Source organism: Phyllobates terribilis, unplaced genomic scaffold (assembly GCF_046119375.1).
Source record: "Phyllobates terribilis strain yellow unplaced genomic scaffold, ASM4611937v1 Scaffold_7__3_contigs__length_470593459, whole genome shotgun sequence".
In the NCBI taxonomy this organism is placed as follows: domain Eukaryota; kingdom Metazoa; phylum Chordata; class Amphibia; order Anura; family Dendrobatidae; genus Phyllobates; species Phyllobates terribilis.
The window spans coordinates 363,017,148-363,043,339 of NW_027362767.1; the positions used below are offsets into that span (position 1 = coordinate 363,017,148).

Here is a 26,192-nt window from a genome sequence, read left to right on the forward strand (position 1 = left end):
GATCCGGAGGATAAAGCTGCCTTTAATTTGTGAGTTTTTTTGGACAATAAAAACTTTAAGTTGGACATTCTTGGGTCGCTGCCTGTTAAATCGCACTGTGTGAATACCGCCGCACTACATAAAGAATACATACCATGCAGTATGTATATTTTTCAGACATTATTTAAAAGCATATTGGACTGCACTTTTCAATATACTTAATGATATGACATAACAGTGTATACAGGCCAAAAATATACAAAAAGTACACAAGTCTGGCTAATAATACCAAATAAATCTTTTCTGAAAATACTTTTCTTTATTTCATATATTCTATTTTTTCATTTTTTAAATTATTTTTATAGACTATTGAGATGCCAGTAAATACAACCTCATTTATCAAAGTGTCTTACAGAAGACTGGCCTTGTTGCCCACATAAGCCTTAAGCTTGTACTGCCTCCTATTGGTGATAAAAACTGTTTTTTACTGCTATAGTTGTGAATGACACCATTCATTTTACTATACAATGTACAGGAAAACTGGCAAAAAAAAATTGATCCACAACCTTATAGAAGAAAATAAAGCGCCTAGCACTATATAACATTAACAAAATTCTAAATAGTAAACATGAATATATAAAGTACAAAGATGGACCCATACCAGAGTGTGCCTGTATCACTGCAATGGCGTCAGCACCAAAGCACATTTCAGCGCTGCCTTCTTCGTGTGCATTGATACAGAAGCATTCTGGTATGGGTGCAAAAGGTGGCTAGAACCTAGAATATAAGACATATTTTCAGTTGTTTCACACTTTTTTGTTAAGTATATAATTCCACATGCGTTAATTCATAGTTTTGATGCCTTCAGTGTGAATGTACAATTTTCATAGTCATGAAAATACAGAAAAATCTTTAAATGAGGTGTGTCCAAACTTTTGGTCTGTACTGTATATGTATATATATATATATACTGTATATATATATATATATATATATATATATATATATATATATATATATATATATATATATATACATATAATCATGTTTAGTATGTAGAATCATGTTAATGTTATAAACCGCTAGGCGCCTTATCTTCTTCTGATAGGCCGTAGATTAATATTATCGTTATGCACTTTGCGTCTTATATCCTGATCCACATGTTTCTATCCAAGTAATTAGTGTTGAGCTCCTGCATCTGCATGTTTAGTAGCGGTACACATGCAGGGATTGCCTAACAAACAGGTAGTCCCTGCATGTGTTGCATCTCTCTACCGCCGCAAAACATGCAACCGCAGTGACTCTAACATATTATCTGAGCACGCCGATAACACCTGAGCATACTCTGATAGCACGCTATCCGAGCACATCCACTCATCACTACAAGTAATGTATGACACATGTTACACTGACAGTAGCTCATCCACCATAACACCTGGTGTTTTATGAATATGCATGTACTTATAGCATATCTTGCAATTAAATCATTGTGCATTTATGTCCCATTCCTGTAGCACTGCACATTACATAGTGCACTATATTGCCTGTATTTATCATCTCTGCCATATCGTCTTTTTGCCCATTATGGTTTTGTTTTTAAACTCCGGTATCTTAAATTTTAAGCATGTTGTTTATCAAATAAAAAATGTATTTTCTCATTTAAGTGCTCTTGAACTCATTTTTTTATAGGTTGACATTATTGTTCTGAGTTTGTACCTGTTATTATAGATTCCATCTTGACTATTTCAGTGTCAGCATTTCTTAAGACACTTGTTATTATAGATACTATTGTTCTTATTATGACTACCCCATCTGAAAGCAGCATAATATAGGGGCACAGACCCTGATTCCAGCGATGTGTCACTTATTGGGCTGCTTGCTGTCATTTTGATAAAATCTCTGTTTTCTCTGCTGCAGATCTAGCAGTTCTCTAAATGCTAAGCTCTGTATAACCCCGCCCACACCACTGATTGACAGCTTCCTACCTATGCACAGTGCACACACAAAGCTGCCAATCAGTGGTAGGGGCGGTGTTATTACAGAGCTTATGAATATGCTTAGCTACCTGGCAGCAGGTCCACCAATGATAATCTGCTGCTGATAAAACAATGATTTTATGAAAACAACAGTAAGTAGCCCAGTAAGTGACATATCACTGGAATCAGGGTCGATGTACCTATATCAGGCTGCACTCTGATTAGGTGGCAAAAACCTGGTAACAGATTCCCTTTAAAGAGTTTGCCTCAAGTTTGTAAGTTATTTCCTATTCATAAGATAAGGGGGTACCTTCCCGATCACTGAAGGTTCAACTGCTGGGACCACTTACGGCTCTGAAAAGTGTGAATGAAATGGTGGGCAATCATGCTCACTGCCGCTCAATTCAGTAGCGAAGACCAGCAGAGTACTGCGCTCTTTAGAGCCCCAGTTCTGAGGATTGGTGCAGGTCCCAGTGGTCGGACCTTCATCGATTGGGAAATTATCCCCTAACCATTGGACAGGAAATAGCTTCCAAACTTGTGATAACTCCTTTAATTCCATTTCTATTCCTATGACAGTACTGAAAAACGGAGTTCACAACACAGACGTGTACTCAGCATTTAACTGTCCTGCTTGTAAATAAGTGTGAAAATAAAAAGATATAAAATGATGTCAAAATGTATATTTTAAAGGTCTTTTGCAAAGTCTAAATACCCATTAATATCAAAAGACTTGAAGTGGGGAGGCCTGTGTCATTAGAATTAAGGTGCATGCTTTTTAATGTCGTTCCCTTTCAATATATTGAATGTATATCTGTCTATTCACTGTTTATCCTGAATAAGATTCCAATTGGATTGTCCACATTTAGTGATTTTTTTTTTCTCACAAAAGTGCAAGAATTTTGGGCTAAAAATCATTTTTGTAATTAGGTTTCATTAAAAATCTTACACTGTTGGCCTTTTCTAATCTCTGTGTGGCGCTGCCTATCACTGGATGCAGAATGAATTAACTGCGATCCATCAGTGAGCTCATTCTGATGAACCAATGGAAGAGTTTGTTACTTATCTGTCTTTTATTGATCTCTTCTCAGCTGATTTACGGTAGAACCACAGATCACATAAAAGTTGATTGTGCAGGAAGACAAAGAGCCAAACTAGTGCAACATTTTTAATGAAACCAAATTGTTAAAATGATTTTTTAGCCCCAAATGCATGCATTTAAGTAAAAAGAAAAAAACAAAAAAAAGGATAAAATGTAAATGTATAGCACAACAAAGATTTGACGAAGCACCCGACTCGGTGTTCAGCTGCTTGTTATATTAAACAGTTTTGCAGAATGGCCCAGGAACTCACAAGTATCATTTATATCTTCTATCTAAACTGTCATAATAAAATTGAATAAACATAACCGGGCCAGGTAAAATTACAACTTGTTTGTTAAAGGTGCCATCTTATCTAGCTTCAGTCGATGTGCAAATAACATTGGTTTCAATATAAATGTAATGTTTGGGTTACTATGTATCTAATGGTTGTAATAAAATGTGACATTTTGCTATCCCACTTCTCATATAACTGCTATGTTTGTATATGTTGGAGTGATATATGAAAGCAATGTACTGTTACCTCGCTGTAGTAGACATCCAGTACGCCAGCATCTTCCTTCATGGCTGCCTCCTCGTCGATATTTGGTGTTATCTTCTTGAATACAGAACAACCACTATGAAAAAGTTCTGATAAAAAAAATATACAGTTTAATCAGCATTATTCCACTCACAAAGTGATATTATTGTAGCTTCACAAAACCCTCCTTGTGATTTTTATTATAGGGGTTGGCTCATGAAAACAACCCTGCTCTGTTAGCCCTATTAGGATACACAGATTGTTTGGGTCCATTTTCCATGGGCCAGAACAGGGAACCACTTCGGACTGGACTATAAACTGCAATCCCAGCAAATTTTAATACAACAATGAAGGCAATTCATTTTCATATATATATATGACTTGTCAAACGGAAATCTAAAAAATGTATTGCTACATATGAACACATGCTGTAGAATTCCATTCAGAAATGCAAAACTTACTTTTTCTGTAGAGGAATTCAGCAACTAGGGCAGCTACATGGATGCAACACATTGCAGCCTAGAAAAAAATATATATATTTTCAGATCATTTGCATATTCTTCACATATTTACTGTAATTTCAGATAGACATTTCTTTCCTCAAATGTGACGAATGCCAGATAGTGATCAAAATAATCTACATACCAACACTAACCAACCGCAGCAAAGAAGCAGAAGTGATTGGATAAATGCAGGGCTGTGGAGTCGGAGTCGTGGAGTCGGAGTTAGTTTTGGTTGGAGTCGGAGTCGGTAGAAATGTACCGACTCCGACTCCAGCTTTAAAAAAAATGTATTAATATTTCATAATTGAACTTTCATATGAATTTTATAAATGTTACTCAAATATATATGTTCTATCAAACTATGAACAACAGTGATAAGCAGTTCTGCTGGAGATAGAGACATTTCTTACTTCTTGTGTGTCACTGTTCTCCACTGCCCTTATCTAATCTTATGCTTGGTTAACCTCATGCTGCCCCAACCCCCCTACTTACAATGTATGAAACTGAAAGTGAAAATGTGTTGCAAATTCTTAGTAGTAAAGCTCCTCCTCTAGACTAGATGTTTACTAGGTGTGCGTCTTCCAAGCATCTCACAGCTGCTACTCAGAAGAGGAAGACTGTAAGAAGTATTATCCTTTCAACAAACTTTGCATCAGTTAACTGTGAGTACATGAGGAATAACAGTATTACTGACCACTATATCAGTTGTACGACCTGGCAATAATTTTGCACAACTGTTTTTAGGAAAAACAATTGTCATTTGGATTGTGAATGCAGAATTAAAAACCTGAGAATGTCAAAGAAGCATCACATTAAATCAGATGTATTTGAACATTTCACCATTACTCAAGATAGAAAACATTATGTCTGTCAGTGTATGACAAATGATCCAGACAAAAACAAATGCTGTGAAGCCAAGATCAGTGCATATTCAGGCAAAGATAAAAATGCTCCTACCAGAGCTTCTAATCTAAAGAGACATTTACAGCGCTTTCATCCAGAAGTACTGAAAGCAGTGGATGAGAAAGACTGCATCCAAACCAATGAACCAGTGCCCAGCTCTTCCAGCCAAACAAAGGAGCAGAGAACTTTGCAGCCATCAGTTGCAAGATATTTTGTCAGTGACAAAGTTACTGTGACAATGACAGTAGATACATTTAAAAAACAGATCATAGAGCTTGTTGTAAAGGATAGTGTGCCTATTTCATTATTTTCACGACCAGCTTTTATGTGTCTGAATGGGGAAATGGCCCTCAAGCTTGGTGTTTCTCTGGAGAGAGAGAGTATTAGAAAATTAGTAATCGAAGAAGCTTTTATACAAAAGGAAGAACTTAAAAAAACTCTCAAGGGACGCTTTCTGTTTCTTAAAATGGATGCCTGCACACGTCACAGAGTGAACTATTTTGCCATCAATGTCCGATTTGTTTGTGACAAAAATGAAATAGTTACCAAGACATTGGCAGTAAAAGACACCAAAGCTCATCACACCAGTGAGTTTCTCCAGGTCTTGGTGGAAAAGGTTCTGCAAGACTATGAACTTAAAAAAGAGCAAGTTCTTTCTGTCGTAACTGACAATGCTTCAAATATGATAAGTACTATTAAGCTAATGAATGAGAGTAATGATGGTGACCAGCAGCTAGAAGAACATTCTGGGTCCACAGACACAGAAATGTTTGAAATAGAGGAACACAGTATTGTAACTGAGGAGCAAACTGAAGTTGCTTCAGGTGAACAGCAACATGATAGTTTAGATGATCTTGTTGAAACTGTGTCAATACGTTCTTTCATTCATCACATGCGCTGTGTTGTGCATACGCTACAGCTGGCTATAAGAGACAGTCTGCAAGAAGGACATGCTGCTGCACTGATTGGCAAGGTGAGAAAATTGGCTACTGTTGCCAGAACCCCTAAAGTTGACTCAATTTTGAAGAGACGTGCTGGAAAAGGGGCAATTATTGATCGCCACACGATGGGGCAGTACTTACTTAATGATTCAGCTCTTGGTTGAACTGAAAACCTTTCTTGTAGACATGGCTAACCCTCAACTGACGCTAAATGAAAGTCAGTGGAATCAGGTGACTGAGCTGGAAAAATTGCTAGAGCACCCATTTACAGTGACTAAAAATTACAAGCAGAGGACTTAACTCCAGGTATTTTCTTAAAGGAGTGGAAGAACCTGATGTTTCGCCTGTCCCAAAGAGGAGGGTTAATTGCAAGTGGCATTGCTACATCAATGAAACGGAGAGAGGAGCTACTATTACAAAATAACATTCTTTTGGCAGCTGTTTATGTAGACCCAATGCATCGGATTCTTCAAGATCAGGGGTCCTCAAACTACGGACCGCGGGCCACATGCGGCCCGCGGAGGACTTTTATCCGGCCCGCCGGGCTGTGGGCAGAGGAGAGCGGTGTCAGCGCCCGCCCTTCCCCCCGCTTTCTCAGAGCCCCGGCAGCCCGGTACTTACCTCTCCACGTGCCTTCACAGATCCGCTGTCTTCCTGCTGTGCGCTCCCTGTGACGTCTCAGGTCAGAGGGTGCGGTGACGTCTTTACGCCGCGCCCTCCCGAGTGCTGTCACAGGGAGCGCAGAGAGGGACAACGCCGGAGACGCTGGAGTCCGGACCTGAGCAGCGGCATCAGGCAAGGAGGGAGGTGAGTATTGGATTTTTTTTTTTAATGTATGGAGGCATGTGACATAATATTAGGGGTGACATCCTGCATGTGGCATTATATGGGGGGGGGTGACATCCTAAATGGGGCATTATATGGGGGGGGGTGACATCCTGCATGTGGCATTATATGGGGGGGGGTGACATCCTAAATGGGGCATTATATGGGGGGGGTGATATCCTGAATGGGGCATTATATGGGGGGTGACATCCAGCATGGGGCATTATATGGGGGGGTGACATCCTGAATGGGGCATTATATGGGGGGGGGGACATCCTGAATGGGGCATTATATGGGGGGGTGACATCCTGAATGGGGCATTATATGGGGGGGTGACATCCTGAATGGGGCATTATATGGGGGGGTGACATCCTGAATGGGGCATTATATGGGGGGGTGACATCCTGAATGGGGCATTATATGGGGGGGGTGACATCCTGAATGGGGCATTATATGGGGGGGGGGTGACATCCTGAATGGGACATTATATGGGGGGGGGTGACATCCTGAATGGGGCATTATATGGGGGGGGGTGACATCCTGAATGGGGCATTATATGGGGGGGTGACATCCTGAATGGGGCATTATATGGGGGGGTGACATCCTGAATGGGGCATTATATGGGGGGGGGTGACATCCTGAATGGGGCATTATATGGGGGGGTGACATCCTGAATGGGGCATTATATGGGGGGGGTGACATGCCGCATGGGGCATTATATGGGGGGTGACATCCAGCACGGGACATTATATGGGGGGGGGGTGACATGCTGCATGGGGCATTATATGGGGGGTGACATCCAGCACGGGACATTACATGGGGGGGGGTGACATCCTGAATGGGGCATTATATGGGGGGTGACATCCAGCATGGGGCATTATATGGGGGGGGTGACATCCTGAATGGGGCATTATAAAGACAGGGGAGTGATATCCTGCATGGGTCATTATATGGGGGGGGTGACATCCTGAATGGGGCATTATATGGGGGGGTGACATGCTGCATGGGGCATTATATGGGGGGTGACATCCAGCATGGGGCATTATAAAGACAGGGGAGTGATATCCTGCATGTGTCATTATATGGGGGGTTGACATCCTGAATGGGGCATTATATGGGGGGGTGACATCCTGAATGGGGCATTATATGGGGGGGTGACATCCTGAATGGGGCATTATAAAGACAGGGGAGTGATATCCTGCATGTGTCATTATATGGGGGGGGGGGGGTGACATCCTGAATGGGGCATCATATGGGGGGGTGACATCCTGAATGGGGCATTATAAAGACAGGGGAGTGATATCCTGCATGTGTCATTATATGGGGGGGTGACATCCTGAATGGGGCATTATATGGGGGGGTGACATACTGAATGGGGCATTATAAAGACAGGGGAGTGATATCTTGCACGGGGCATTATATGGTGGGAGAAAGGGAAATCCTGCATGGGGCATAATAAGGGGGGAACAGCCTGCATAGGGCATTATAAGGGGGAAACAGCCTGCCTATTGAGGACCTATGCTGCCTATTGGGGACATTTACTTGCCTATTGGGGACCTATGCTGCCTATTTGGGACATTTATCTGCCTATTTGGGACATTTACCTGCCTATTGGGGACCTATGCTGCCTATTGGGAACATTTACCTGCCTATTGGGGACATTTACCTGCCTATTGGAGACCTATGCTGCCTATTGGGTACATTTACCTGCCTATTGGGGATATTTACCTGCCTATTGAAGACCTATGCTGCCTATTGGGGACATTTACCTGCCTATTGAGGACCTATGCTGCCTATTGGGTACAGTTACCTACCTATTGAAATACCGGTTGATTTAACTTTACTTGTTCTTCATTTTAAATATTGCATTTGTTCCTGTATTGTTTTTTTTTACTACAAAATAAGATATGTGCAGTGTGCATAGTAATTTGTTCATAGTTTTTTTTTAAAACTATATTCCGGCCCTCCAATGGTCTGAGGGACCGTGAACTGGCCCCGTGTTTAAAAAGTTTGAGGACCCCTGTTCTAGATGATCAACAGCTAACTAAAGGAAAAGAAGCTCTCTTTGAAATAGCAGTAAGGATGAAAGGGTTGCAGAACAGTCAGGAGGAACAAGAAGAATTTGGTCGTCCTGCCACATCTTCACCCTCATCATCAACTGATGAAGAATTTAATTTTGAAAAATATTTGGATCACAAGGACCGTGCAAAGCGTTCCCGCATAGAAGAAGAGTCATCCCATAATTGTATTCTAATAAATATAGTTTTTGCTCTAAGTGGTCTGATTACTTATATGATGGTGAGAAACTGAATAAGCACGATGTTAATATTTTACAACAGTAAATTTATTGTTACGAATTGGCCATTTATGAAGGAGTCGGAGCCGGAGTCGGAGTCGCAACTGTGGCTTACCGACTCCACAGCCCTGGATAAATAGCACCGATCTCAGAGGAAACCTAGAACGTCACATATTTGAGATAGAACTAACAAGATATTGTCTGCATTTATATAATACTAAAGGGATTTATACGCTATATGACCAATAAATGCTTACAGATTACATTAGATCAGTGGTTACGGAATTTCAAGGGTTAACTTTCTACGCTTTTTTGTGTTTAAAGTGTTATTCCCATATTAATAAGTTTTTTTCCTATCCATGGCATAAGTGAACGACTTTCTGTCGCAGTCTAAGGGTTCGCCATTCTGGGCACCCCTGAACGATATGGGTGCTGATGTGTTCCATGGCAGCCAGGGGCCTGCTTAAAGGGGTTGACCAGACTAAATTGTTACGTCTGCAGTCACTCTGTGTGACTGCAGACTTATGAATCCCCCCAGCGCAGGCACTGTGCGCTACGAGGATTCACTGGTTTCTGAGTCGGGAGCCAGGGCCAGTCCAGTGGACGCAGCCTCGCTCTATACAACTGTATGGAGAGAGGCCACGTCCACTAGACGGGCCCTGGCTGGGAGTATGTATAACGCACACGTACCCGCAGGTCCTCGCACCGCACAGTGTGTGCGCCGGGGGAATTCATTAATCTGCAGTCACAAAGAGTGACTTTAAGGCCCGAAAGGATACTATGTTGATACCCCTATGAAGGCAAGTCAAAGGCTGGGCTTCATAGGAGACCATCATCTTAGCTATATGCTAAGAATAAGTGATAAGAATATGCTATAGAATAAGCGATCAGATTATCAAAGGTTCAAGTCCCCTAAAGGATTAATAAAAGTGTTTAAAAAAATGTAAAAAGTAAAAAAAAAAAAAAAAACGGAATCACCTTTTTTGCCACTGTGGAAGAGGTTTGAGGTCTCCAGATGTTTTCACCTGATTCATCATTTGCGACTTTTTCGAAAAAGTTAGAATTGTTTACGCAAATGTACTCAAGTTCCTCCTTGGAGTGATTTCATACATGCAAGTAATTTTCGTGCAGCTTATTGTGAAATGTTTGACTTTTTGAGCTAATATGTTGCAAAAAAGGTTAAAGACAATAAATAAAGATGATTTTTGATTTTGCGCACAATTCATGGACTGTGTGTGCCACTTTGAAGAATTAGGGGCAGAAAAATGACAAAGAATATCAGAAGGTAAAAAAAAGAAAAGGGACTTCAAATAATCCACAAATAATGAATCAGGACCAAAGTTTGGTATCACTGTAATCATACTGACCTGAAGAATCAATTTGCTAAATCATTTTTACCGCAGAATGAATGCCGCAAAAATAACACCAACAATACTATGCCAGAATTGTATATTCTTTGCCATTTCACGGCACTTTGATGATTTTCAGGACACTATATAAATGGTGAATTAATGGTCAGTTAAAGCTACAACTTATCCCGCAAAAAAATAAATCCTCATAAGTCTATGTGGCCGATAAAACAGTTATTACTCTTGGAGAAAGGGGAGAAAAGAAAACAAGTGCAAAAGAATAAAAATGGGCCACCGTGGGAAGAGGCTTAAAAATCTTTTAAATCATCCAGAAATACATATACTGTAGCGGTCAGAATATGAAACGTAAGTTGTAAAAAATGAAGTCACATTAACAAATCACAAAACCACGCAACACAAGGTTTCCAGAAGGCACCCACCTCCGAGTAATCTCCATTCTTCACATGGATCTTGGCCATACTCTCCAGCCAGGTTTTTCTAAGCTCAGGTGTGCTAGCATACGACTTGGCCAAGCTATACTGTAAATCTATCAACATCTCAGGATCTCGCTCATGTTCCTTCATCTGAGCTGTTGCCATGATTACTGTACGGATTCTCTTCGTCAGATCTTTTACTTCTGAGGGAAATGCTATTGACTGCTTTATGTAACATTAGGAAATAGAAAAAAAATGTAGATGAGCAACACTTATATCTGTGTAAATGTTTATTCTATTAGAGGCTTCTACCCTTTCTTTATACAAATAAGAGATATAAGAAAAAAATCTTCAAAAGCAACAAATTCTTGAACATTCTTGTGAGCAAATCCACGTAGCAATACAAGAAATTTCATTACACTTTCGAAGCTCTTCAGTTCAGCATATTCCATTTCTTACCTGAGTTTTTAGTTTTGGGTATCAACTAAAGTCTACCAGGGGAGTGCAAAAAATTCTGGGCACATCATATCAAAGTAACTGTTTACTATAAACAGACTATACCAAATTTGTAAATCAACACTGTATTTATCACCTATCTACCTCTGATCAATAGGGTCTCTACGCTGGGAAAATGAACAGTCACTAGAACGGGTCCTGATCCACTGTTCCTCCACAGTTTGGTGATAATTGAATGAATTGGTATGGTCACTCCGGATTACTACAGATTTATTCTTGTCTATGGCACCGATGTAGATAGCCGAGTACGGTACTTTGATGTGTGAAGACCCGGGGTCTTCCGTGGGCGTAACGCTACTCAGACAACACAGGGTGAGGGTAAAACAGCGTGGAAATGCTTTATTGAACCACAAAGCGGACAATAAACACATATAACAGTCCCAGAAAAATACCCAAGATGGCACAACATTACACAATCTCACCCTTCCTTCTCTGTCCGCTTGGGATAGGACAGCTGCGACTTTGGAGACTTCCAGGGCCAACTTCCTCAACCAGTGGCCACTTCTGGCGGGAACTCACAGAGAGAAGATATAGGCAAGCTTAGGAAGCTAGCAGTCCATTGAGGTACAAGACCAGGAGACCCGAGGGTCCCAACCTGGCCTCTCTGAGAGTTTCCATCGAGCCAGATGACCGGCGGGTCTCAATATGGCTTCTCCGAATGTCTCCATGAGTTCCAGGCGACCGGTGGGTCCCTCCTGGCAACCCCAAACAACATATCCATGGGGCCAGGTGACTTCCTCGTCCCACCCTGGTCTCCCCAAAATGTATCCATGGTCTCTCTGATGGTCAATGGAGCAGATTCGTATCGTTCCAGTCAGGGCCGATACCCTTAGGCCGGAATCATGAAGAATCCAAATCTGTGTATCTTTAGGTAAAATCCATGCTTCCAAACTGATGGTCTCAGAGTCTGTGTGTCCTTTTGCTTCTCCTTGATTCTCCTTCCAGCACTACACACATCCCTGTTTTTATTTACATCTGTGTAAGTTCATCAGTCAGAGGTCGGGGTTAGGGAGGGCATTACTCACATGGCTCAGCTATCATTGTTTGAGCTAATCAATTTACATAGTTGGTATCACAGGGGCTCTTGCCATCAGAAAGTATGTCTGGCATAATTAAGATTTTAAGCTGTATCATAACAGATGCCTCACCAGCCCCTTTAAGGCAATGAATGGAGTAGCAGTAGTTATTTGTGACAAGACAACGTCACTCCGTTCAATTATAACCACAGTTTGAGTGAGTGAGTCAAATAGTTTTTAAATTATTGAAGGTGGTGTTGACATATGACTTATTATTTTACTATTATTGTCTGCCACATTTTAGTTTTTTAGCATTATTTATGTTGTCAATCTCTGGGCGCAAATTTTTGTCTTACTTAAATGCATGTATTTTTGGATTTCACTAAAAATGTTGCGCCTTTTGCCTTCTATAGCCTCCATGTTGCACCAACTATTTCTGTCTGTAGAATAGGGTTAACTGAGAATCCATCAGTGAGAGCATTTTGAAGGCCAATGGAAGAGTTTGTAACTCCTTTATCTGTCATCTTTGAGCTTTTGTCAGCTCATTTATGACAGCAGAGCACATTAGAGTTGACAGTGCAGAACAGAAATGTCTGAAAAAGTTAAACACTTGCCAATTTTTTTGTGAAACCGAATTTCAAACATAATTTTTCCCTAAATACATGCATTTAAAAAAAAATATCCCCGGAGGTGGATAGCCCCTTTAATATTAATTATCTTTTAGTGTATTGTTCTGAGATTTCTTATGTTTTTGTTAGCCAAATTCGAGATATCTTGGGTCCCCACATATCAATGATTTCAGTATTTCTGTGAGCCCCACATTGGGTTTTTACAAAAGAGGTATCATTTATATTGGTGGGTACAGCATCTGTATAGCCATGCCACTACTTCCATACGACTTCCATATGTACAAACAGGATACCTTTAGGCATCATCCTCTCACTTATACTCTTGTCACAAATTCCTTAATGTAAAATGTAATTTGTTATATTGCAACTAATTGCACAGGAGGCTAAGAAATGATTTACAATAATGTAAAAGGAAGGTATCATCAGAAAAGGATCTCTTGTTTAAATAAGGTTTTGTGTTAAATGTTTTTTTTAATTTGCCATTTTTTTAATTAAATATCACAATCTGAACTAAAAATGAAACAGTAGAAATCTTGCAATTTTCACACTGTCCACTTAGGCTAGTTTACAATCATACTTCCTGACGTTTCAGGAAATAATATATGTATATAGCCACAATGAACAGACTCTGACCTTATCTTATGTTTTGAAGCATCTAATGAGCACATATAAAAGTCATTATGAAGTGAGGGGGATCAAGGTCAGCTGTGACATCACCTATTATGATTGGTGGATCCTGTGTTATCAGCTGTGCATAAAGGTGTTATTTGTTATTGTAATCCTGCCTCTGTTGATAAAGAGTCTGCTGAAAACTCCTCCTAAAAGTACAAGTTTAAAAAAAAACATTGGCCCGTGTGAAAATTGCAAGATTAGCAATAGCAAAAAAAAAAGAAATTGCAATTTTTTAAAACAAATATCCATGTAAGACAAAAACCTGAGTTGAATAATAAGATATTTTCTGATGATAGATTTCCTTTAGTGTCTCTAGTACACATGTGCTAGATTGCCATTACCAGGATTTTTGCATTTAAGAAAGTACATTCCCTTAGGATATTACTACAATATTGAAATCCATATTAAACTTATAGGGTAGCAATTGAGTAAGATCAAATTCTGTTCACATTCTATGTACACATTACATGCTAACTACCGTATATTCCGGCGTATAAGACGACCTGGTGTATAAGACGACCCCCCTACTTTCCTGTTAAAATATAGAGTTTAGGATATATTCACCGTATAAGACTACCCCTTTTCCAACGCATACCAAACACCGGTAAAAATTAAAAAAAAACAGATTTGAATTTAACATGGTCCTTTTTTAATTTAAATTCTTATGACATGCAGGTATATAGCAGGAAAACTGTCACTCATAAACATATTAAAATAGGGGGGACCCCACGTCATTTTTTGGGGGGGTCCCCCATTCTAATAGCTAGTAAAGGCTAGGTATTCAGCTGGGGGCTGATATTAGTAGCCTGGGAAGCTCCGTGGGTATTACCCCCTTCCCAGACTTCAAACATCTGCCCCAGCCGTCTGCTTAACCTCCGCTAGAGACTATAATGATGGTGGATCCCACGCCAATTTTCTTTTTAAAAAATCCTTTATTTTAACACTAAATGACAATTGAGGGGTTAATAAAGATGCAGTCCCTAAATTATTAATTTTGTAATTAATTTTTCCCAAAAATGTTGACGTGGGCTTCGCCATATTTTTGTGTCCAGCCAGGTACAGCAGGCACGAACGGGCTGCCCCCAACCACCAGCTGCCTATTTGTACCTGGCCGGACACAACAATATAGGGAAGCCCTTTTTTTTTTTAATTATTTCATGAAATAATTAAAAAAAAAAAGACGTGGGGCTTCGCCCTATTTTTGTGTCCAGCCAGGTACAACTAGGCAGCTGGGGGCTGGAATCTGCAGCGCAGGGAGGCCCAAGCTTTCTGGCCCCCCCCGCTGCAAATTGCAGTCCGCAGCCACCCCGGAAAATGGCGCGTTCATAGAAGCGCCATCTTCTGGCGCTGTACCCAACTCATCCAGGGCCCTGGTGCGGTGGCTCACTGGGTAATAAAGGGGTTAAGGCCAGCTTGGCATTATCAGCTGGCCCTAAGCCCGAAATTCATGGGGTCACGCCAATATTAGACATGACCACCATGAATTTCTAGTAAAGTAATTAAAAAAAACACAAACACCCAGAATAAAGTCCTTTAATTGAAATAAAGACACAATCCTTTATTGTTCTAAATTAAACCATACTTACCATCACGCCCATTCCAGCTGAAGCCAACGATCTCCTGCAATAAAAGTAAAATAATAAAGCAACCTCATCCTTACCTCTCCATGGTTCCCAGGACCGGTCCAGCTCTGCTACATTCACATGACAGGCTGCACCGCAGCAGAACGCTGCCGTTCAGCTTGCCATGCGGCAGACACTGAGAAGCGCAGGCATGCTTGTGCTCCTCAGTGTCTGACTGTGACGGCATCCAGATGAGCCGAGATCATGTCCAATGAACTCGGCTCACCTCATGCACGTCACTGACAGCGTGGGAAAATTCTCCTGCTCCCCGCATGCGCAGTAGAAGTTTCCCACGCTGTCAGTGACGGACGTCCAGGAGGTGAGCTGAGTTCATTGTCGGCTCATCTGGATGCCGTCACAGCGAGACACTGAAGAGCGCAAGCATGCCTGCGCTTCTCAGTGTCTGCGGGATGACAGGCTGGATGGCAGCGTTCTGCTGCGGTCCAGCCTGTCATCTCGATGCAGCAGAGCTGGAGCTGTCCTGGGAACCATGGAAAGGTAAGGATGAGGTTGCTTTATTATTTTACTTTTATTGCAGGAGCTCGTTGGCTTCAGCTGGAATGGGCGTGATGGTAAGTATGGTTTAATTTAGAACAATAAAGAATTGTGTGTTTATTTCAATTAAAGGACTTTATTCTGGGTGTTTGTGTTCTTTTTAACTTTTACTATGGGGTTAGTAATGGGGGTGTCTTATAGACGCCTCTCCATTACTAACCTGGGCTTGATGTCAGCTGGCATTATAAGCTGACATCAACCCCAGCCCTATTACCCCCTGCCACCGCACCAGGGCAGCGTGGAAGAGCGAGGCTAAGTGCCAGAATTGGCGCATCCTATGGATGCGCCATTTCTGGGGCGGCTGACGGCTGGTGTTTCTAGCCTGGGAGGGGGCCAATATTCATGGCTCCCTTCCTGGGCTATTAATATCAGCCTCCAGCTGTCTGCCTAGCCTTTGCTAGCTATTAAATTAGGGGGGACCCCACGTCATTTTTTTTGGGGGGTCCCCCATTTTAATAGCTAGTAAAGGCTATGTATTCAGCTGGGGGCTGATATTAGTAGCCTGGGAAGCTCCGTGGGTATTACCCCCTTCCCAGGCTTCAAACATCTGCCCCAGCCGTCTGCTTAACCTCCGCTAGAGACTAAAATTAAGGGGAACCCCACGCCAATTTTTTTTTAAATAAATCCGTTATTTTAACACTAGATGACAAGTACAGTAACCAGCACTGTCACTGTACTTCATATATATGTGACTGACATGTTTCTATCTATCTAATCTATGTGTGATGCTCTATCTTTCTGTTATAAATTGTCGGGTACAGACGCTGAAATGCCGGCCGGCTTTTTTAAAGAGACGGTGCATGAAAACACTATTATTTGTTTTAATAAATCCTTTACACTAAATGACAAGTACAGTAAGCAATACTGTCACTGTACTTCATATATATGTGACTGACATGTTTCTATCTATCTAATCTATGTGTGAAGCTCTATTCTTTCTATTCTAAATTGTCGGGTGCCGGCTTATGCCGCTGCTGAATTGCCGGCTTTTCATATATTGTCACAGAAGCGATGCGAACTTCCCTGCTCCGGACACAGCGCAGCGCTTCTGTGACAAGTGAAAGCTGTCGGCACAGAAGCCCTGCGCTGTGTCCGGAGCTGGGAATACGCAGCGATGTGTCAGTTTCAGCACAGAAGCGCTGACTGTCTGGACCTACCGCCGCCGTATTTTAACTCCCTCCACCTTATATTAACTCCGCCATGGCAGGGATACGGCCACGGCAGCTTATTAACACCCCCAGAGTATCCCCGCATGTCAATTTCTGAAAGTTCAAAAGCATTACCGGCGTATAAGACGACCCCAGACTAGACAGAAGATTTTTCAGTCTTCAAAAGTCGTCTTATACGCCGGAATATACGGTACATCTATATTATAGTTATTTAAGTTAAAAATATTCAACCTTTCTGAAATTTGTTAAAATCATTCATTATAAATTAATCCTAACCCCCAAAGTCAATAGTTATTTTCATAGTTAGAGAAGCTTTTTAAAAAGTTTAGTTTTGATGTTTCAAGTATTCTTATAGTAAAAATAAAAAAATCTGGAAAGATAGAGTCCATTTATATGTGTCCATAATGAGGGTCAACTGGAAAAAAAAATCAGCACTTCTGATAAGTTGTCCAACTAGTGTCCAAAATTTCAGCTGTACATTTGTTTTATCTGTTTTATCAATTATTGGTTACAACTAAAGCCCCCCGTCTCACATAGCGATATCGCTAGCGAGATCGCTGCTGAGTCACGGTTTTGGTGACTCACCAGCGACCTCACCAGCGATGTCGCTATGTGTGACACTTTGCAACGATCAGGCCCCTGCTGTGAGGTCGCTGATCGCTGCAAAATGTCCAGGACCATTTTTTGGTCGTTGGCCTCCCGCTGGCCAGCACACATCGCTGTGTGTGACCAGCGGGACCAACGATCTGGCTGGTAACCATGGTAAACATCGGGTTACTAGGGGCACGCGCGCACTTAGTAACCCGCTGTTTACCATGGATACCACTCTGCTACGGTGCGCAGAGGCTCCCGCGCACCGTAGCAGAGTGGTATCCATGGTAAACAGCGGGTTACTAGGGGCACACGCGCACTTAGTAACCTGATGTTTACCATAGTTACCAGCCAGCTCCTGCTTAAGCAGCAGGCTGGTAACGGGAGCAGGACATCGTGGAACGATTCTTTCCACGATATCGCTGCTCCCCTGATCGCTGGTGAGCCTGCCTGTTTGACAGCTCACCAGCGATGTATTAGCGATGCAGCAACGATCCCTGACAGGTCGTATCGTTGTCGGGATCGCTGCTGCATCGCTTAGTGTGACGGGGCCTTAACTATAAACAATAAGGGTATGGTAATACGGGGCGGCTGAATTGTGTACAAAGTGCAAACAATTGTTTCACCTACCAAAACAATGCTACACAATCAAATGATTATTAAACAAGCAATCAGCCAATGCTGCTGTCAGCCACCAAATAGCTGCCACATGTGGTCTTACCCCCAAAATTTTTGACTGTTGAGAAGATTTTCATTGGACAACTAATTATCGTTGACGATTGCATAACATTTTATACCGCTATTGAAAATGACAACCTCTGTGGTCAGCTTTATACTATAATGATCCACAGCTATTTCTAACAGGCAGGCAGGCTCTCACTTATGACATTTCAGATCATTTTAACTGGATTTCCCATGTGGTTCTGGCAGGTATTGTGAAAAACTGGTGTTTCAAGCAAATGAAACTATAACAAAGTAAATATATAAATAACCGGAAACATACCTTCATTGCTTTGTCACTGTTTGCAAAATTGTTAATAATAGAAAGTGATTCCTGGAACCTGGATCCTCCGCTAAGAGCCACGTCGGCAATCAGCTGACTTACAGCAATTATGATCTGGAGAAAAGAATGCTTTCTTGTAAGAAATATTACCTGATATCTAACAATCCTAAAGCCCATTACATGACACTTTTATTATTACCAGTCTAGACAAACAAAACTATCTGTAAACATTTACTGTGCTGAACCTATTAAAACCACTGCATGAATATGAGTGTACTGTATCCTCCTGGGTTGTACACATAACACAGATTTTGGAAATGTATCATTACATTTCTTCTTGTTAGACACAGGGGACTTATATAGATTCTATATCATAGAACATGTGGAGGGCTAATATATGACACTTGGTTCATTGGTCTGCGAATCGGATCTGGATAAAGCGATCTATAGAGTGAAGACTGCACAAAATTTGGAAAACAAGCCTTCTGATGGAGATAATGCAATTAGGGATACAACCACTTTCCCAATATTGACTAAGGGAACTTCAGAGTGAGAACCTATAAAATTGTATTTACTATGATTTACTAGACTACAGAAAGTCTATACAAATAAGGTCTTTAAACAACTTGAATGACAAGAAGGATGTTTTAATCACCTTGTAAAACGCTGCAGTAATCAAATTTCAACAAAGTAAAACATTTTTAGTATTGTACCCTATTTTAGCATAAATTTCATGCCATGTCAGGAAGTTTCAGCCCAGGCATTAGTAGCATCTTAATATTTGTTTATTTAACCTTTATAGATCTCTCACGGGAATGTCCTCTTTTCTTGTCGTGAATGTCCTCTTTTCTTGTCGACATCACTAGCCTTGAGAAGGACTGTCTCCTTCCTGTGTCTGGGATCGGAAAGGAGCGACCTCTAAAAACCACATCCTTCTAGGAACATGTCCATTAGCATAATCTGGGATTAGATTTAACTTTAATTGACGTCTAAATTGTTTAGACCAGTCTATTAAATTTCTCGATTACTGATGGGTTCCATAAACTGAACATTAATGAGGCAACGATTGTCAAACTAAATAATCTTGGATGATGGTTTAGAACAAACTTACTTTTGTATCTTACTTCAGGATACTCAAGAAATGTTCAAAAATATTTAGTCCCAATGAACCTGTTACAACAATTACAGATTGCAGCCGATCTGTGCTGTTATTTTGGGCAATGCAAATTATTTAGAATGAAATATTAAGGAGACACCTGCAGTTTAATCTTTTTTTTTTTTTTTTTTTTTTTACATAACTGGAAATTCACGTTAAAGTCTTTTTTTGGACTTGACTTTTGTTATGGTATAATTTGCCATATGAAGCAATTGCTAAAAGAAAATCCTTGGTTGTGGTCTAAAATACTGATGATCCTGCAGCTTACAAGAGTGAGTCTACCCCACAAGGCAGTGATCCCATTACCAAATTTTCTTACAAGATAGATATGACATCCCTTCATCCTTCTTACTTGCACTAATAATGATTGCAAAGAAGCTTTTTCCATATTGTTGCGTTAGAGATACATTTATATTCAAAGAAACTAAAACTAGAAATATCTCTCACGTGGTTGTCTACTGAAATCTGTAAGCATTAATGCATGACGAGACCTAATCTAATTCTCATCGCACCTTTTATTACATAAATGTACATTCTCATTATTATACCCAAGAGCTATATTGATGGCATCATTTCTTATGCTATGTTTTCCAATTATATCACTGAACAAGAAGTAAGAGATAATGATAGAGTTCTGAAATTAAACATTAATTCTAACGCCTTTCTAATTTTTCAACATTTTTTTTTCTAAATATACCTATTTCAGATTTTTTTTTTAAATAATTTTTCAATATTACGAATTCGTTTTGCACTATAGCTTTGTATCTTAATTGGTTGTAATGCAAAATAACAAACCTTAACGTTTAAATCAGTGTACTCCTCTTAAATGGATATTCTGGTCTACATGAATTATCAGTATCTGCTGGTGATTATTAGATTCTAGTGGGTCCGACGGCTGGGATCCCCACCGGTTGCTAGAATGGAGACTTGTGTCCCCTGTTCTCTCCTGGTCACAAGACAATTGTGAGTCTATAGTACTGAAAATATAAAGATGGCCGAGTGCTGCACTGTGCTCATCAATATTTGTCAAGGCCATAGACTTTAAAAGGATTGTCCCTTTCACCTATTTTAGCCCATAAGCTCAGCTATGTGTAAAATAAACAAACTGTACTTTACTTATCCTTCCCGTCTCCTGGGCTGCGCCTCTGCCGCTATTAAAGTCTCTGTTTGGCTGCAGTGGTGACATCACATTGAGAGCGTTACAGCCAATCACTCAGTGTCTACATTGGCTGATCTGCTAAGCTCAGTTATTGGCTACAGTGCTGTCAATATGATGTTACCGCTGCAGTCAATCAACAGTGATCAGAGCAGTCGAGCACCTGGAGAATATAAATAAAGCTCACTTTTTTATTTTACATGTAACTGAGAGGTTAAAAATAGGTGAAGGGGGACAACCTTTTATGTATGACCAGTCACCAAATCAATGATAACTTATATAGACCGGAATACCAGTCTAATAATAAGTCATAGTGAAAAAAAAAAAGAGTTTAAGTCAATTCTGATCTAACCAATATAACTTATCCTGAGTTGGAGAGTGACGTGGCTGCCCGACCACTTTTCTTTTTACATACTTGCCTGTAAATGTGTCCTGAGAAATGTCCGTTTCTTGGTGAACTCAAAATTGTTCCTCATGAGAAGATACAGAATAGCTGAAGCTTCGTTTCTGGTGGAGCTGAGCTTAGACGTGCAGCATTTGAGGACCTCATAGCAAAGCGCTGCACACATATTGACTCTTCCTTTGAAGAAGGCTGAAGGAAACTTATCAACAGAAAATGACGGGTTTAGACAGTAATAAGTAAGACATTGAAAAGACACGAGTAGTTACACTGTTAGATGCAGTGCTGACCCAATAGAGCAGAACTCTTCTTAAACATTGAGAAGTTAACTTTCCATGACTCAAATTTTACCACAAACTTTTTCTCATAATTCTTGTTTTGATAAACAAAACTTAGTCTGTAGTACTATATTTTAAGATATTGATGTATTGCAGATAGTGATGAGCGAGCGTGCTCGTTTAACCCTTTCGCCGAGCATGCTCGGGTTGTTTCCAAGTTATTGGGTATGCTCGTATAGTAAGTTCGAGTCCCTGCGTCTGCATGATTTATGACTGTTAGTCAGCCTCAACACATGTGAGGATTCCTTAAAAAACAGTCAGCTTCAACACATGCAGAGATTGCCTAACAGTCATAAATCATGCAGACGCAGGGACTCTAACTTAATATACGAGCACGCCAAAGATACTCGGAAAGCACCTGAGCGTGCTCGGCGAAAGGGTTAAACAAGCACGCTCGCTCAACACTAATGGCAGATATTAAAAAGGAAAAAGTTTGATACCAATGGGAGCAGTGGGAATACGATAAGAGCAAAAACTGGCCACTTCTGACCAGGTGACAAGTCTTCTTTAAGCTGGATTTATAGTGCATGATTATCGAGAATGAGCATTCCTAGGAATACTAGTTTCCAGATAATATGGCAGTAATATGGCTGCTGATCACATAATGGACAAGTAAAATGCTCATTCGTCAGGGGATACGATTTTTAAGCAAACTCTGCAGCTCGTTTCCACAGGACAATGTGCTGCTAAGAACAATGATACTCTACATGTACAGAATGATCTGCTAGTGATGACTCTGTAGGCTCGGAAGTGCGGCCAACCCATCCAGCTATTAAACAGCCACAAATCAGCAAACAAGTAGTAAACATGCCCTTAATGTTAGCATTGCGTCTGCACACAGCAAAAATGCCAAGCTACACTCACTGATGACTCTGCAGTCACAGAAGACAGTGGGAGACACCTGCAGTTATACACTGTCTAATCTTTGGTCCCTCGGATACGAATCCTGGAAAAGTTAAACTCCATCACCACCTCCCGTGACAAATACCATTAAAGTGTCAACATGTTATTACACTTGTAATGAAGACTAGAGGGGTGTGGTACAATATGCCACCACATACCATAAGGCCTCTTCATATCATTGCCTTTGTGGTCTCCAGACTACCCTCCGGCTATTAATGCGTTCAAGACAAAAGCGGGACTCATAGCTGAAGAGGATAGACATCCATTTACTTCATGCTCTTCACCATGATAGCCTTGGAGAGTGGTGACGTGAGGTCAATGAAGAGGCCTTAAAGATGGAATGTCACACCAGTCCTACACTGAGGATTATGATGTTGAGTGGCATAATGTATTGTAACTGAACCCCTCTAGTCTTCATTCCAGGCACACTAAGAGTTCATCGTTTCATTGACTTGGTCATGGAACCAGTGGTACGTCCATTTCTCCAAAGTAATCCAGGAGCCATTTTTCAACATGACAACGCTAGGCCTCATGTTGCTCATGCTACTGTGAGCAGCCTATTCGGCCTAAACCACCATGGCGTTCTGAGTGTCCAAAATTGTCTCCCATCGAGCACATCTGGGACATCATTGTTCGGCAATTGCAAAGGAGGTACCATTAGCAGATCTTGATTATTTCCCCAAGCGCATTCAGCGGCAGAACATTCCTCAGTCAGCCAATAAATAACCTCACTGAGAGCAGCCAAGGCTGTAAGTGCGGGGATTTCTGGACGTGGTGCTCATACACGATGCTGAATAAATCAAGATGTTTTTTAAATTTTGTTTCCATTTTTTTCATCATTTGCATGTAATTAACAAATGTTTATCCATTCATCGTTATTTCTATAATTTCATGACTTTTTCCTTCTTGGTGCTGAAATTTCAATGTTGAGGAGTGTCATTTTGGCTATTTACTTTCATTAAGTGACAATTATATTAATTATAAGTACTTTTACATAAAATATGATTGTTTTTCTTGTGAACACCCCTCTGCTTTTTCCGACAGCTCAATAGAGAATGAATGGAGCGACAGTCGGGCATCTAATCTGCCGCTCTGTTTTCTAACAGGGATAAAAATTCCCTTTTTTGCCGATGGGTGCAAGTCTCAATGGTAGGACCCCCATCGATCAGCAAATTATCAACTATCAGACGGATAGGCGATAACTTGTTTTCACCGGACAACCCCTTCATTCAGTGCTTTATGTGCAGAACACATGTTGAAACATTGTAATGCCAATACAGTCTTTTACATACACAACCTACCTTGCTAATAAAGGATCTGAGTGATGCAAAGACATGTTTTAAACAGATTTCTGATTGTCCATTTTTCAGAAATGCCAAGTAGATATCGAAAACTTTCTTCATCAATGGGTTCTGACAATCTGTATTAAGGAGTTGAGCCTATGTGGTGTGAAAAAAAAACATACAGGTAATTGAAATTGAATGGGAATCTTAATTTTCTGACATATGGTTAATCTGCTTAATATATTAGCAGTTGGAGTCACATGTTTTGCATTCAGTTCAAAATGCCCCACAAACATGAAGTCAAAGCATGAAATTCTGCCATCACTAGAGTAAGATTAGCAGCTTACTGTTATAGCTTGCACTTAAAGGGAATCTGTCAGCAGGTTTTTGCTATTCCATCTGAAGACAGCAGGAGATAGAGGCTGAGACACAGAATTCATGGATGTGTCACTTGTGAAAGTGGGTGCTGTTGTTTAATGACTGTGAAGGATTTATTACTAAGAGATTAATATTTACAGCTACGCCCCCTCATGTGCTAAGCACCTCACTGTCTATGGACATTGTACATACAGAGCCTGGTGGGGGCTGGGTTACCTTTCTCAGCTCTGCTTTCTCAGCTCTGCTAAATCTAAACAATCTATGTGAGAACGGCTGCACCCAAGTAATCTAAGTGATACATCGTTGGATTCAGCTTCTCTTTATCTACATTAAGCTGCTCTCAGATGAGTTAGCAAAAACCTGTGACAGTTTCCCTTTAAAGGGTAATTCCCATCTTCATAGATGGATAGTGTCAGATATGGCTGGTAAAAATAACCACTTTTGCAATTTACTACTTATTAATATTTGCAACCGGTCTTGAGATATTAACACTTTGCCTAAGAGACCGATCACCACTGCTGCTGTCTAGCTTGTAATCACATCAGTGATGCTGCCAGGGAATAGCAGGTAACAGCGCACTCCAGGAGTCCTAGCCAGCTTCAAAACAGTACTTACAAGCTCAACAGAAAAGAGCTTGTAAGCACGGCACATGTTTTGCTGTCTAGCAGCAGTGATCAGTCTCTAAGGCAGCGAGCTGTTAAGAAAAGTGTTAATATATCAAAAACAGCTGAAAATTTTAAATACCGGTAGTATTTTTCACTAGTACTTGTACTATCTGACAATATCAGACTATGAAGACGGGAGAACCCTTTACTAAATTCAAGCATAATTTAGTAAGTTCCCTAATGAGCCAAAGTGTTTTTAATTCGACTCAGATGGTAAGTTTTATGTCACTAGCTGCAATCAGTCCCATTTTTGTCAAGATGATCCAGTGATGTTATTGCAAAGGGACAGGGCTTAACAAAGCTATTTTCAAGGTAGGGCGTTTTGGGACGTTCCTGGGCTGTTTGAGGTATTCCAGGTGCGTGTATTAAATATTCAGAATTCTGAAGTGTAAATGCTATGCACAGTATGTGAAGTGCACTAAGTTTATTTAAAGGTGCAAGCAGTACTTGCACCAGACACTAAAATCTAAGCCAGGTATGAGCTGATACAGATTTGCACTATATTTTGTAACAATTTCTTAAATAAAGATTTCTTGCAGATTAATTTTCCCCAATTTTGCTCTGTAAATGTTGGCAATTATGTACCTACGAACATGCTTCTAACAAAATCCATCACATCCTTCTTCATTAGGGATTGTTCTTAGGTTAAGTTCCCACAATGAGTTTTTGATGCTGCAAAATTGCACTGTGCAAAAAACACAGCACAGCAACTTACAGTTTCAGCAAAGTCGATGGGATTTATAGAAATCTCATGCCCACCGTGCTTTTATTTTACTCAGTGCAAACTGACCTGTGGTTGGTGTTTGAAATCCACAACCTGTCAATTTCTGTCGGGTACGCCGAGTTTTATGTGGGGTTTATCCCCATAAACTTGCACTAGATGCAGAAATTCCGCAGGTAAAAAATTCATACGCAGAAATTAACAAAAAAATGCATGTAATCCACACATGACTGCATCAATAGAGTTTTTTCAATTCCCATCTTTAATCTTTTCTGCCACTTTTTAGTGAATAATTCGCAGGTTCTGCTAAAATTTATGCAAAAAAATTTCAGGCGTACATAAAATCACTCCAAGGGAAAACTGGGGTACATTTGCACAAACATTTTGTGACGCTTTAAAAAGTTGCAATTGATGAATCATCCTAGAATATCTGGAAACCCCAAACCCCGCATACGATGATGAACATAAACAATAAAAAAACAGACAAACACATATAAAATAGACTTTAAAAAAAGCACAAATTAAAAGAGGAATAAGGTGCAAATTAAAAAAAAAAAAACAGGCGAAAAACACCAAAAACTAGACAAAAAAAA

General features: G+C 40.5%; 1 protein-coding gene across 4 annotated transcripts in view; it reads right to left on the reverse strand.

Annotated features, from left to right (window-relative positions):
- Positions 1-26,192, reverse strand: part of DOCK11 (dedicator of cytokinesis 11) — a 333,016-nt gene that overhangs the window by 82,355 nt on the left and 224,469 nt on the right. For 2 of the 4 annotated variants that reach the window (XM_073641338.1, XM_073641340.1), the window contains 6 exons: positions 23,854-23,991; positions 21,331-21,513; positions 18,600-18,713; positions 10,833-11,048; positions 4,037-4,094; positions 3,579-3,685 (listed from right to left, as the gene is read on the reverse strand). In XM_073641338.1, the coding sequence (XP_073497439.1) occupies positions 3,579-3,685; positions 4,037-4,094; positions 10,833-11,048; positions 18,600-18,713; positions 21,331-21,513; positions 23,854-23,991 (816 nt within the window). Of the gene's footprint in view, positions 1-3,578; positions 3,686-4,036; positions 4,095-10,832; positions 11,052-18,599; positions 18,714-21,330; positions 21,514-23,853; positions 23,992-26,192 lie in introns of all 4 variants that reach the window. The other 2 variants (XM_073641339.1, XM_073641336.1) reach the window with 1 other exon arrangement.